General features: G+C 45.1%; 1 protein-coding gene across 6 annotated transcripts in view; it reads left to right on the top strand.

Annotated features, from left to right (window-relative positions):
* The window catches only part of LOC119132440 (spectrin beta chain, non-erythrocytic 4-like), a 29774-nt gene extending 17023 nt beyond the window's left edge, over window positions 1–12751 (top strand). For 5 of the 6 annotated variants that reach the window (XM_037267702.1, XM_037267707.1, XM_037267705.1 and 2 more), the window contains 19 exons: window positions 2398–2661; window positions 2808–3032; window positions 3511–3600; window positions 3824–4102; window positions 4266–4396; window positions 4662–4866; window positions 5024–5269; window positions 5553–5687; window positions 5755–5999; window positions 6346–6484; window positions 7152–7236; window positions 7421–7617; window positions 8076–8411; window positions 8846–9315; window positions 9567–9627; window positions 9841–10097; window positions 11012–11182; window positions 11659–11701; window positions 11775–12751. In XM_037267702.1, coding sequence (XP_037123597.1) covers window positions 2398–2661; window positions 2808–3032; window positions 3511–3600; window positions 3824–4102; window positions 4266–4396; window positions 4662–4866; window positions 5024–5269; window positions 5553–5687; window positions 5755–5999; window positions 6346–6484; window positions 7152–7236; window positions 7421–7617; window positions 8076–8411; window positions 8846–9315; window positions 9567–9627; window positions 9841–10097; window positions 11012–11182; window positions 11659–11701; window positions 11775–12059 — 3864 coding nt within the window. In that variant the 3' untranslated portion in view covers window positions 12060–12751. The remainder of the gene's footprint in view (window positions 1–2397; window positions 2662–2807; window positions 3033–3510; window positions 3601–3823; window positions 4103–4265; window positions 4397–4661; window positions 4867–5023; window positions 5270–5552; window positions 5688–5754; window positions 6000–6345; window positions 6485–7151; window positions 7237–7420; window positions 7618–8075; window positions 8412–8845; window positions 9316–9566; window positions 9628–9840; window positions 10098–11011; window positions 11183–11658; window positions 11702–11774) is intronic. The other variant, XM_037267703.1, reaches the window with a different exon arrangement.
* Window positions 12752–12889: the final 138 nt, after the last annotated feature.

The raw sequence follows: 12889 nt of genomic DNA on the forward strand, positions 1-12889 counted from the left end.
TTTCTTCTTTGTCGTTGATACCCTTTACACTTTTTTAAGTTCAAAATCAATCCCGACATACTTCCCTGAGTTTTGTTATTGCTTGCAGCAAGCAGCATATCATCAAGGTTATTTTGGCATATTACTGAAAACTGGCTTCCGTTTCTTTGTTTGAGTTTAAAATCTACCATAGTCTTTTTTGTACTTTTGTTCCACACTCATTTTAGTTGGAAATTATTCCAGACTTGTCATCAGTATTTTTTTTATTCCTAGCAGCAAGCAGTATATCATACACTTTTTATTGATATAATACAGTCAAGTGCCTTTTGTCTTTTTATGCTTTTTACGTTTAGTTCAAAACCTATCCTGGCAATCTATCATTATTTTCTTGGTCATCGCATCATGCAACATATGGGTTGTTTCAGCATAATACTCCAAACAGTCTTTCACCTTCTATATTTGTCCTTTCTTGTCTTTGTTGATGCGTTCCAATGTGTATTTTATTCAAAATTAATATGCTAACATAGTTTCCTCATTCTTAGCACATCTACTTTCAGTGTAACACTGCAAACAGTCTTTCTTCTTTTGCTTTCTTTGTTGCCATCTTCTATGCTTGCATTGCCTGAGCAAATTTGGCACGATACTGCATCCACCAATAATCCAAATTATAGAAGGAGATACAATGTTTGATTATTTCATGCAAACCGATGCTAATGCTACATTAGGTGGATTGCAGCAGACATTTGTTTCTTGCTAAACGTGTTACCACATGAGTGTCACTCAAGCCACTCTTTAGCTCGACGATTCTAATTGTGAGGATATCAAACTGGGGACTTGTCAGCCGCGGCGCGTTTGCTAAAAACCAAAACGAGGTCACGCGTGCGCTCACTCGTGCGCCGCATCACGCTTCCTCTGCAGTGTGTGAGTGGGCAGGGCTGAAACTAAACTCCCCCGCTGGGAGGGCAGTGAGAGAAAATGGACCGTATACCAACCATGACTTAACATTAAAAGTACAAGTACATTTACGGAAAAATAATGGGAAATATCCTGTTATTCCCTTGAGTGTTAACCATACTTGCTGCCCATGAAGAGCTCTCCAATCAGAATGGAGAACAGGATCCTGATTAAAGGGCTGACGTCTTGTTACGGATCCTACGGTTTTTCGCTGTCCTGGTTGCGTCTCCCCTGAGAGCTTATGACTATTTTCGTCCTCAATGAAGACAGGGACTCTTTGAAGTCAGAATATGCGTGGTTAACAAGTGATGCCTTGATGGGCCTGAGAGGCACTGAGAGTCCAATTTGAATGTACAAATGCACACAATAGCTTGGTTATGTTGAATACATTCTAGTTTGACAGACTGTTTTTGGGATTACATTGCGTGGTGTGCTGTGTTGATGGGGTCACATTAGTTTGCTAATTGGTGATTTTGAAACGTGAGCATCCAGCATGTTCACAATTTGCCACATCTCAGAAAAACAAAGCAAACTTCATTCAGGCAAGGTGTTGTCGTTTACCAGAATATTCACTTTGTTGCTTTTGTTTGATTGTGAGGTCACTCTTACTTCGTATTTCCCATAATCACTTTAGGCACAGGAAGCTTGTATAGCTCCACTTATTTGCTGGCCATTAAGCCTTTTCCTGCGCTGTTGCATTGAAAGCATCATTATTATAGCACAAATGTTGCTTCCACATGGGGAGCCAGTATGTGGAATGAATGACTGTCAGGTTTCTCACACTCAGGGGGTAAATATTGACACACTAGCTGCGAGTGACATTTGGAGGCTAGCAGATGTCTGTCGCTATGACACGCGCAGATCTGTACGTGTTAGCTTCTGTCGGGCGACCTTGTTCACTGTGTTCCGTCTGTGCTCCGGAGATTTCCTCTTGTAGTGTTTTTCAATAAACAATTTTACAATTGCAATTTTGTGATCATGAGGAGTGGAATCACCTCCTATGTGAAACAAAAATTCTGCTTAATTCTGTGCTTTACTGTTTTTAAACATTTTCTGTTTCATGGAATCAACCTGAAAGACAAGTCACGGTGTTGTCAGTGGACTTTAAAGGAATTTTAATAAAACCGAAAATTAAGATTTTTCTAGAAAAAAACGACAAAAAAAATTGTATGACATCACCCCTTCGCTGTTGGCAAAAAGTGAAAATCGTTTGGCTGGGGGATGGGAGGGAGCAGGTGTGTGTGTGTGTGTGGGGGGGGGGGTCTGTGTGTAATTTAATGGTACATCATCTGCACTCCCCTCCCCCACAATTACCATGCTCTCTCCTTTTCATCTGCAATCCCCCATCACAGATAGACTTACTCATGCACATGATGACATATGTCTGTGCTGCCTTTGTTTTCATTTAAACACCCACATGACAAGCACATAGTGTTCTTGACATAACATGACGTAACATCGCAGGAGGGCCAGCACTTGATCCAGGAGAAGCCTGAGCTGAGCCCGCTGGTGCGTCAGAAATTGGAGCAAATTCGTGAGTGTTGGCTGGACCTGGAGAATACCACGCAGGCCAAGGCCCAGCAGCTCTTCCAAGCCAACAAGACCAACCTGCTGGCTCAAAGCTACCGCAGCCTGGACCAGAGACTAGGGCAGATGGAGGGCCAGCTGGCCTACGTGGACCGCGGCCACGACCTGGCCACCGTCAACAGGCAGCTGAAGAAACTGCAGGTAGGGACCGCAATTTAGACTTAACCCACCGACACCTTCCAGACGAGACACATGTATCTACCCACCTAACTACCCTCCCTACCAACCTACCCAATTAACCCATTCAGCTACGACCTTCATGGTTTTCTCTGTCTCTGTGCCTTCAGACCATGGAGTGCCAGATGGAGGAGTGGTACCAGGAGGTTAGTGAGCTGCAGGCTCAGGCAGCCGCCGTGCCGCAACAGACACGAGCCAAAGAGACAGTGGCTGAGCAGCAGGCAGCAGTCGAGGCTCGCATGGTGCGCCTTATCGAACCCCTCAAGGAGCGCAGACGTCTCCTTTTGGCCTCCAAGGAGGTGCACCAGGTGGCACGAGACCTGGAGGATGAGATGGTAAGTTCGTGCAACTATAAAAAAAATTTGAGAATGCCAGTTGGGTAATAATAATTCTATCTATAATACTGTTCCGTCATCATATTGTTCACATTTTTCACTCGGCACTTATCTTTCAAGGGTTTCTGTAGAACACAATGGTGATTTCCCACTGTGCAACTTTTATAGGCTTTTATGTGGGAACAATGCTGCCATGCTTCACTGGTGGTTCTTTTTCTGCCTTTTGTGTGACACACTAGTGTCACGTCAGATTTACTCTTTTAGGCTTTTTTATATTATAGCACACTGCTATCGTGCATTGTTACGCTCTCAGTGTAAGCTACAGTGCACTACAAAAGGCCTGGACAAGTACACGTGAGAGATGTGAACAACATGAAGTGTAGTGGCAGGACCGTATGTGCAATGTAGTTCGCCTTTCATTGTCTCTTAATGCATGTTCTCGTGTGAACAATGTCTGACTCGTCAATGCATGTTGCAGTTGTGGGTGCAGGAGCGCCTCCCATTGGCCATGAGTCAGGAACATGGTTCTTCCCTACAGTCGGTGCAGCAGCTCATGAAGAAGAATCAGGTGGGATTTATTTATTATCTCTGTTTAGCAGTATTTAAAATTATTTTAATCTGTAATACAGTGGTGGGCAAAATTTGGATCACGAACCATATCTGGCCCTTATATTATTAATTTACATTTAATACATTTAACAATGTTTTAGTTATTTGAATAACTACTGGTAATTGTTTGTAATTGTTTGCACATCCCTACTTTATTGCGTCGCTTCCCTTTCTTATTCCAGACTCTCCAGAGGGAGCTCCAGGGCCACCTGAGCCACGTGGAGGACGTCTTGGAGCGTGCAGCCATCTTCGCCTCAGTCCGCAGTCCCGATGCCATGGCTGTGCGGGCGGGCCATGAGCAGCTATCGCAGCTGTGGGCGCTGCTCTGGGCCGAGACGGAACGCCGGCAGCTGGTGCTGGACGCCATGTACCAGGCGCAGCAGTACTACTTTGACACAGCTGAAGTGGAGGCCTGGCTCAGTGAGCAGGAGCTGCACATGATGAATGAGGAGAAAGGGAAGGTGAGAAGAAAATATGTATTTTTAGGATCCCACAACACAACCCACATGTGACCCAATCAGGAAAGGCCCAACAGTCGCAATTATTTGAGGCTTGAAAATTCTTTTCTGAGTTGCCTCCATAAATCGTCTTCCTTCCTCGTCATTTTTATCTTCTTCCATTCAGGACGAGCCGAGTACGTTGCAGCTGCTGAAGAAGCACCTGGTGCTAGAGCAGACCATCGAGGACTACGCTGAGACCATCGGCCTGCTGTCCCAGCAGTGTCGGCAGCTTCTGGAGATGGGACACCCTGATTGGTTAGCGAACAAACACATTATTACAAGAGAGTTTTTGGACAAACTTGAAAATCTTCATAGATTTTTGAAATCGATTAAAAAAAACCTTTTGAAGTACTTGGAGAGTCTTTAAAGACTTTTTGAACCAACTGAGAATTGTAAGAGGATTTTTAGACCAATGGAATTTCAGTCATTAAAAACTGTTTGGTCTAACTAGGAAATCCAGAAGACAATTGATCTAATTTATCCAGATTTCCTGATTTTATGTCTACTGTTTCTGGCACAGTGAAAAAATCAGCAAGCGTCAGTCGCAGATGGATCGCTTATACGTGTCGCTGAAGGACCTGGTGGAGGAGCGTAAGAGCCGCCTGGAGCAGCAGTACTGGCTCTACCAGCTCAACCGCGAGGTGGATGAACTGGAGCAATGGATCGCCCAGAAGGAGGTGGTGGCCAGCTCGCCCGAGCTGGGACAGGACTTTGAGCATGTCACCGTAAGTTCTGACACTGAGGATTCCGCAATCACCTGCATCAGAAGCATAACAGTAGGTAAATTCTGTCCGAAAGTGACAGCTTTACCGTTATTCTTGTGATGCTGTAATTTGGCAAAAAGGCACTCGAAAAAAACAACAAATGTCAAATATGTTTTAGTTGCTCCAGGAAAAGTTCACGGAGTTTGCATCAGAGACGGGCAGAACGGGTCAGGATCGCGTAACGGCTGTCAACCAGATGGTGGACGAGCTTATCGATTACGGCCATGCTGAGGCCGCCGTCATCGCAGAATGGAAGGACGCCGTCAACGAGTCGTGGGCTGAACTGCTGGAGTTGATGGAGACAAGAGCGCAAATGCTGGCTGCCTCGCACCAGCTGCACAAATTCTTCACGGACTGCCGAGAGGTGAGCTAGCTGCGCTGCTCAAGTCATACGAAAGAAAAGTTGGACTGACGCCCTGATGTGTGAACTTTTAGTGACCATCCAAGAAACACACACTTAAAAAGTCCAGAAAAATCTGATGTTCTTAAAAATTTCTGTGAAGACATTTTCAAAATTCTTCCAATTTCTTATAGTCTTCAAATGTTAGAGAAGTATCAAAAAGTTGTTGTATTTAAATGTCTTTAAAGGTCTTTAAATGTCTTATTATTCGAAAAAAATCAGTAGCTTGTTCTTACGTGCTTTCCAGGTTCTGTCTCAAATTGACGACAAACACCGCCGATTACCAGAGGTGCGCATCCGTCAGAGCAGCACTGCCAACCCCATCACGCTGCAAAGGCTGCTGCAGGGCTTCGAGCAGGACATCCAGCTACTGGTCACGCAGGTACAGCATCTTTGTCGCCCCTGATCTGACGAGGTAAAGAACTTCTAAATGCATTGTGGTCCGTCAGGTGCGTCAGCTACAAGAGAGCGCGGCCCAGCTAAGGACCGTGTACGCCGGCGAGAAGGCGGAAGCCATCGCCTGCCGCGAGCACCAAGTCATGCAATGCTGGAAGGAGCTGCTCACCTCCTGCGAGGAATGTCGGCTACAGATCACCACAGAGACGGACAAACTCAGGTTCTTGGGCCTGGCCCGCGATCAAATCATGTGGATGGACTCCATCCTTTGCCAGATCGACACGGGGGAGAAGCCGAGGTACATATGCGTGCGGCACCCTTTGATAATGTTTTAATAATTATTTGTGTTAATTCTGAACCCACAGTGGTTGTAATTAGGATTTCAAGCTTGGGTTAGGGTTGCAAACAAGTGTTAAACCTCAAATTAGGGTTTAAAGACAAATTTGGGCTTTGAAATGTGTTTCACGCCTAAATTAGGGTTACAAACAAGGCTGAGGGTTTCAAGTTAGGTTGAAGGTTTTGCTTTGGGATTTAATCAGGAAATTGCAGTGAAAATTTGACTTACACTGTCTGAAACTTTAAGGGAAAAATGCCACCATTTCAAATTGTGATAATCATATGTGACATTGTACTGATGTGTTCAGGGACGTGTCGTCTGTGGAGGTTCTGATGAACTATCACCAGAGTCTGAGGAATGAGGTGGACGCTCGCAGTCATAGTGTGATGGAATGTATCGACATGGGAAAGATGCTGCTGGCGGCTAGAAACCCGGCAGCTCACCAGGTCTCAACTCAATACTCGTACATACTCAAGGTTTCTCAACTTTTATTTTGCCACGTTTTGTATGACCAAAATATCAGGGCACACTACTGAGCAAAAATGGCATAAAACATTTATATAATAACTAGCATTTTTCTAGTTACAAACAGTTATTATTTTTTGTTTTATGTTGACAGTTGCTTGAGTGAAATGAAAAGAAAATGAGAGCCAAAGTTGCCGATACGCTTTCAGATGTTTATTGGATTGAACAAACAACCAAATGCGAAATGAAAACTCTTGCAACAAGGAAGGAGCAGACGTTAGTTCGGTCAACCGCGTGGCAGATGAGCAACCTGGAGCTACTGATGTCACTTAATTGGCCATGCCCCAACACATTTATAATGTGTGTGCATGTGTGTGTCTTTTTTCTTTTTCTTTCTTCATATGTATTACACACATACATTGCTGTCTTTCTGGATTACAAATATGCAACAAAGAAAAAACTTGTGGTGGTATTTTGGGAGGCTGAAACGGATAGCGGGACATTCTATCACGACATCATCACATGACATTAGTGTGACATAATATGACAACATAGCAGGACATTGTACCCTGCTTCCACCCTAAGTGCAAACTCTCACATAATAAAGGTTACACTGATGATGATAACACTGATGATTTTTGAGTGCAGATCAAGGAGAAGCTGGACAAGGTGGTTGCTAAGCAACATGAGCTATCTGTGAAGTGGGACAAGCATTGGGAGGCACTGCAGCAACGTAAGCACACACGCACAAGTACAGTACATTATGGGAAGCGTTTAGTCTAGTAGCACACAGTTGTCAACTCATGACATCGACCAGTAGTCGTCATTTATGGAAAAAACGCTTCAGTGTTGATTCAGTGTACATGAAACAATGTACCGTACTCACAGTATGGTGGCCTCAAACGTTGTCCGTGCAGTGCTGGAGGTTCACCAGTTCGCTCAGGAAGCGGTAGTGGCGGAAGCGTGGTTGGCGGCGCAGGAACCGCTGGTCAGCAGCAAGGAGCTGGGAGCAAGCGTGGATGAGGTGGAGCAGCTCATTCGCAGACACGAAGCCTTTCGCAAAGCCGCCGCCACCTGGGAGGAACGATTCAGCTCGCTCAGACGGCTCACCACGGTACTTTTTTCTTGTAGACCGGTTCTGAACGTTAGAGTTAGGAGTCAAAGTCAGGATTTTTAATTTGGGTTTCAAGGCAGGATTGTCAAATTGGGGTTTCAAGTTAAAGTTTAAAAGTAGGGTGTCAAGTCACAGTTCAATTTACAAGCGGATTTTGGTTTCGAATGAGATTTTCAAGGCATTTTAAAGTCCTTAGCAGTAAGGTTTCAAGCTTGAGTCCCAAAATGGAGTTCCAAATTTCGTTTTCAGAATACTAGGGTTTCAAATTAGGGTTTCAAGCCTGGTTTGTGCTTCAGACTCGGGTGTCAGGTCTCAATTGTAGTTTCAAGCAAGGGTCAGAGCTTTAAGACAAAATATGGGTTCAATCTTGGGTTTGTTTGGGGGATTACGGGGATCAAGTTAGGGTTTTAAGCCCTACCGTCGTGTCCCTAGTAGATGTTAAGGTGTTGTTTGCGCAGGTGGAGAAGCTGAAAGCGGAGCAAAGCAAACAACCGGCAACCCCTCTGCTGGGCCGTAAAGTCTTCCTGGATCCCCAGGATGCCTCCCCGGCTCTCCCTTCTAGCCTCCCCCGCCTGCCCCTCTCCCCCGTCATGAGACAGACCATCTATGAGCAGAACGAGGCCAGCACGCCACCTTCCCCCTCGCCAGCCACACCGACGCCGTCCCCATCGGGGGTCCGACATCCCGTACATCCTGCCCATTCGTCCATCTTGTCCGTAGCTACGGCCGCCATGTTGGTCTCAGCCAATCAGGCGCGAGATAGCAGCAGGAAGGTGGATCAACTTCAGCCCAAGGTGTGTATACTTTGCCATTTTTCATTACTTTTAGTTTTTATTTCCCTTTGACTTTTTATATTTTGCATTTGTTCATTTGAATTTGCCTTTAGGGTGCGTTTACTAGGTTTTTATGTTCATGTTTTTGAAAATGCTTAAGGTTCGATAGAAGAGGTAAGAGAAAAATGGATGGAAGGATGAGCCTTGGGATAGACAGCCAGTTAAATAGAAGTATGGATTTAAAGATAGTTATAGAGTTATTGTTAGTAGAATTTTTATTTTTTTTAAATGCTTGACGTTAGATGGACTGATGGCTGGATAGATATTTTGTGTACGGAAAATGCTGCTTGTTATTGACAAACAAACAAAATATTGTTTTTACTATTTATTTAAAAAAAAGAATATTTTTTCAATGATTTTGTTGACTTTGAATCATTCAATTTATCTTTTGTCAGCTCGAAGTGGATGCCAAGCCATCTCCGTACCTCCGCCAACCTAAAATCAAACACCTGGGCGACGCTGTGACGCCGCTTCTGGTTGCCAGCCGGTTGGAGAAGGCCCGGGAGAAAGGCAGAGAGATGATGACGGAGAGAGCCGAGGTGGCTGTGATGGCTGAGGTGGTCCTTCAGGAGCCTAACCGAGGTCCCAGGGCCTCCAGGACTAACCCCGAGCCGCAGGTCCAGCCTCAGCTATCCGGCGAGCAACTGATTCAGGCCCGCAAAAACGAGCTTCCTCAGGAGGTGTGGCGAGAACACGCTGAGCGGCGGGAGCGGCGGACCTTGGAGAGACAGACCTCCAGCGAGCAGGAAGGACACGGAAGCCACGAGGGCCGGAGGAGAGAGCGAGACCGGCACCGGCTTGAGAGGCAGGAATCCAGCGAGCATGACACTGGAAAGGAACATTCTGACAGACGCTCAGGAGGCGGGTGAGATGTTTGTTTTAAGGACAATCACTTTTCCAACACCAAGATGCCCATTTTCAGGTGTGTCAAACTCATTTTCAGCACTTAGGGTTCCTTCAAAGGACCATTATGACTAAAGTCAAATCAATGTGTAATCATTTTATTGCGTATACATCATTGTGCTTATAGCCAATGGAAGTGTGGAAACTTTCTTTGGCTCATGATTGTATTTATGACATAAAAACAGCAGCCATCTTGTGCTTTTCTTGCCACAGAGAGAGGAGAACCACCATGGCGGAAATAGTGGAACAGCTTCAGGAGAGAGAAGCAGCACAGGTTGGAAATTTACGCAAATTACAATTTTGTTTTCCATTGGTATTGTATGTACACGTGCGACGTCAACGTGCCGAAAAAATATTTCGGCGCGTATGTGGCGTGATGACTTTTTTATGCTATGAGACAAACAACGTTGTGATAACGGAATGATTCTGAACAAAGCTGTGTGTATTAATGAAATATTTACATTTTCCTATCTGTGCCCCCCTCAAGGCCCGAGGCGAGGTTCCCCGCCTGCCAAATGGCATCCCAGAAAAGTCTTCCCGTCCTGATCGGCCTCGAGCCAGGGACAGACCCAAACCCAGGCGCCGGCCGCGACCCAAAGAGCCAGGAGAGACCACGCGGCGATCCCGCTCGGCTCCATCCCAGAGTGGCCCCGCGACCCCCCAGCCACCCGCACACAGCGCACACCACGAGGGCTTCCTTTTCCGCAAGCTGGACATTGAGAGCTTGAAAAAGAGCACCAACAGGTGGGTCTTCTGGATCCTGATGCCTGATGCAGGACATGCCTGACAACACTGCAGTTCATCACAGGTGGTCTTACACACCAAACCTATCTAGCAGAAAAGTAATTTCTCTATAGTTTCCCCCACAAGGTGGTCGAGACTTTAAAGAAAAAAGAGTTTCTGAAGACTATGAGACTTTTTGGTTGGTCTAAAAAACACCCGACTTTCCAGCTGATCCAAAAATTCTCTTAAGACTCTTGAGTTGATCTAAAATGTCTTGAAAGACTACTCATTTGGTCTACACAATCTCTAAAGACTCTTCAGTTGGTCCACAAAGTCTCTTAAGACTCTCCAGTTGATCTAAAAGGCCCTCAAGATTCAAGTTGGTCTAAAATGTTTTGGAATAGTCCTTCCTGCATTAGTCTAAACTCTGTCTAAAGACTTTCCATTTGGGTCAGACAGTGTTCACACATTTCCAAAAAGGTTGTGAAATTGACTTTAAAATATCTCCAAACCCTTTTTATATTCAGGAATTCTTTGGCCTAAAAAGTCTCTTAAGACTATTCCGTTAATCAACTTTCATTTAACCAAACTTTTATACTGTTTGTTTCAATCATTGCTGCTGCTGGCTGCCGCCCCCTTCATCACCTCTAAGGTAAGTCCTATTTAAGCTCCCCCTGCTTCACCCAACCTGTATGTAGCCCCCCCATCCCTCCACCCTGCATGTTCCCCCATTGGCGTCCGTCTTGTGTTGTTCTGCAGTGTTTTTTCTCCTCCCTTGTTGGTGTTGGTTCTTCTCACCCCCCTACCTGTAAGCTCAGGTGAGTGAGGTGTAAGCTTAGCAGCAGGTACTGTGCATACTCCCCTAACTCTTCACATCTCCACCCCCTTCCCTCACCTTTTCCCTCAACCCTACACCCACCACCTTCCCACCTCAGCAGGTCTTGGGTGAATTTGTACTGTATACTGAACAAAGGCGAGCTGGGCTTCTACAAGGATGCCAAGAACACCGCCACGGCGTACAACAACGAGCCGACGCTCAACCTCGCACACTGCCATTGTGATGTCACCAATGGATACAAGAAAAAAAAGAATGTCTTTACACTTAAGTAAGAGCTCGTTCTCATTCTCATGCTGTAGATTGGAACTTAATTGCCTCTAAAGACTCACCAACTGAAGGATCTTCAGAAAAAATCCCTTAAGACTCTTTAGCTGATCTTAATTGTCTTCTCTTGATCAAATTTGTCAAGTCATCTAAAAAGCCTTCAAAGAATTCAGTTTGTCTAAAAAGTCTCTGAAGGTACTTGGTCTTAAGTTGCTGAAGAGTCACCATGGACTCTTTTATTCTGAAGACATTTTGGTTTGTCCAATAAGTCTCTCAGAATCTTGTGTTGGCTTAAAAGACTCCTAATTTGGTCTAAAAAAAATGAACCAAAGACCCTTAGTCTAATAAGTCTCTTGAGACTTTGATTTTCTAAAGACTTCCGAAGAGCCATTTTTTTCTGAAGACTCTCCAGTTGAATTCAATCTAGAATAAAAGTAGAATATAAAATAAATAACACTGAATTGTTTACTGTACTTGCAGGACAAAGGATGGCAGTGAATTTTTATTCCACGCTAAAGACGAGGTAAGTCATTCTTGTGGTTTTTAATGCAGCTGCGGAACGTGATGGAAATTGACATGTAACTTGTGTATGTCAGGACGACCTGAAGACGTGGGTGAGCAACATTGGCGGCAGCATCTCGGAACACGAGGAGATGGCCAAGTGGGGCCAGCCCCAAGCAACTACCTCATCCACTGACGAGGGCACACGGCGCGACGGCAGCAAAGCTGGCTCGGAGCGCGGGGGCGAGCGATCGGACCGAGCTGAGAAGGCAGAAAAGGTGGAAAAGGACAGGGGACGGGACAAAGACAGGGGGGAGCGCTCGGAGCGCAGTGGAAAGGCAGAAGCCAAACGCTCAGAGAAGTCCAGTAAGAAAAAGTGATGTCTTCTCATCGCTTCCCACGTGGAAGCGCAAAGATGCAAAATGACACAGGAAGGAAGAACTCTTTGAACTGACTTTTTCTTCTCCTAATGTGTCTAAGCGGTATCGCCCCTCTCCCCCCACTGGCTGTGCAGGGAAGTGGAGCAGGATGATGATTGCTGCTTCTGAGATAGAGTATCAAGTAGCTCGCGCTGTTCCTTTTCTGATTTCTTATATGAGCTGTGTGTGTGTGTGTGTGTGTGTGTGTGTGTGTGTGTGTGTGTGTGTGTGTGTGTGTGTGTGTGTGTGTGTGTGTGTGTGTGTGTGGGTGCGTGCGTGTGCGTGTGTGTGTGTGGGCATGTAAAGTTCAGAGTAATAGCAGTGGAATTAAGAAAGTAAGCAAAGCCTGCATCTCACTGAGCTCTGAGGGTTTGCGCACATAGTAATGTTGGAATTTCGTCGGGGTTCTTAAATGTTTGCTAACAGTTGCAAACAGTTTTTCTTGTGAAACTGGTGACGAAAATTAGCACTACTGGCGAATGTCTGGCGGACATCTTTGCGACCGTTTGCGACCTTGAACGAAACCTGTCGAAAACACAACATACAACACGATAATGTTTGCTGCTTAAATTCTTATAATCGTTTTTATTTCAGTCTTAGCAAATTTATTGACAACACTTTGAATCCAAATAAACATCAGATAAAATAATGTATTAAACTTGTCATTCCTTTGAAGAAAGTTAAGTAAAAAATTAATTTAGGCTGTTGAAAAAATGAAAAACAGTAGAAAGTGAAAAATGCTTGAAAAGGTTTGCATTTCTGGGATGTAATACAGATGTGAAGCACACCGA

This window comes from Syngnathus acus, chromosome 13 (genome assembly GCF_901709675.1).
Source record: "Syngnathus acus chromosome 13, fSynAcu1.2, whole genome shotgun sequence".
Lineage (NCBI taxonomy): Eukaryota > Metazoa > Chordata > Actinopteri > Syngnathiformes > Syngnathidae > Syngnathus > Syngnathus acus.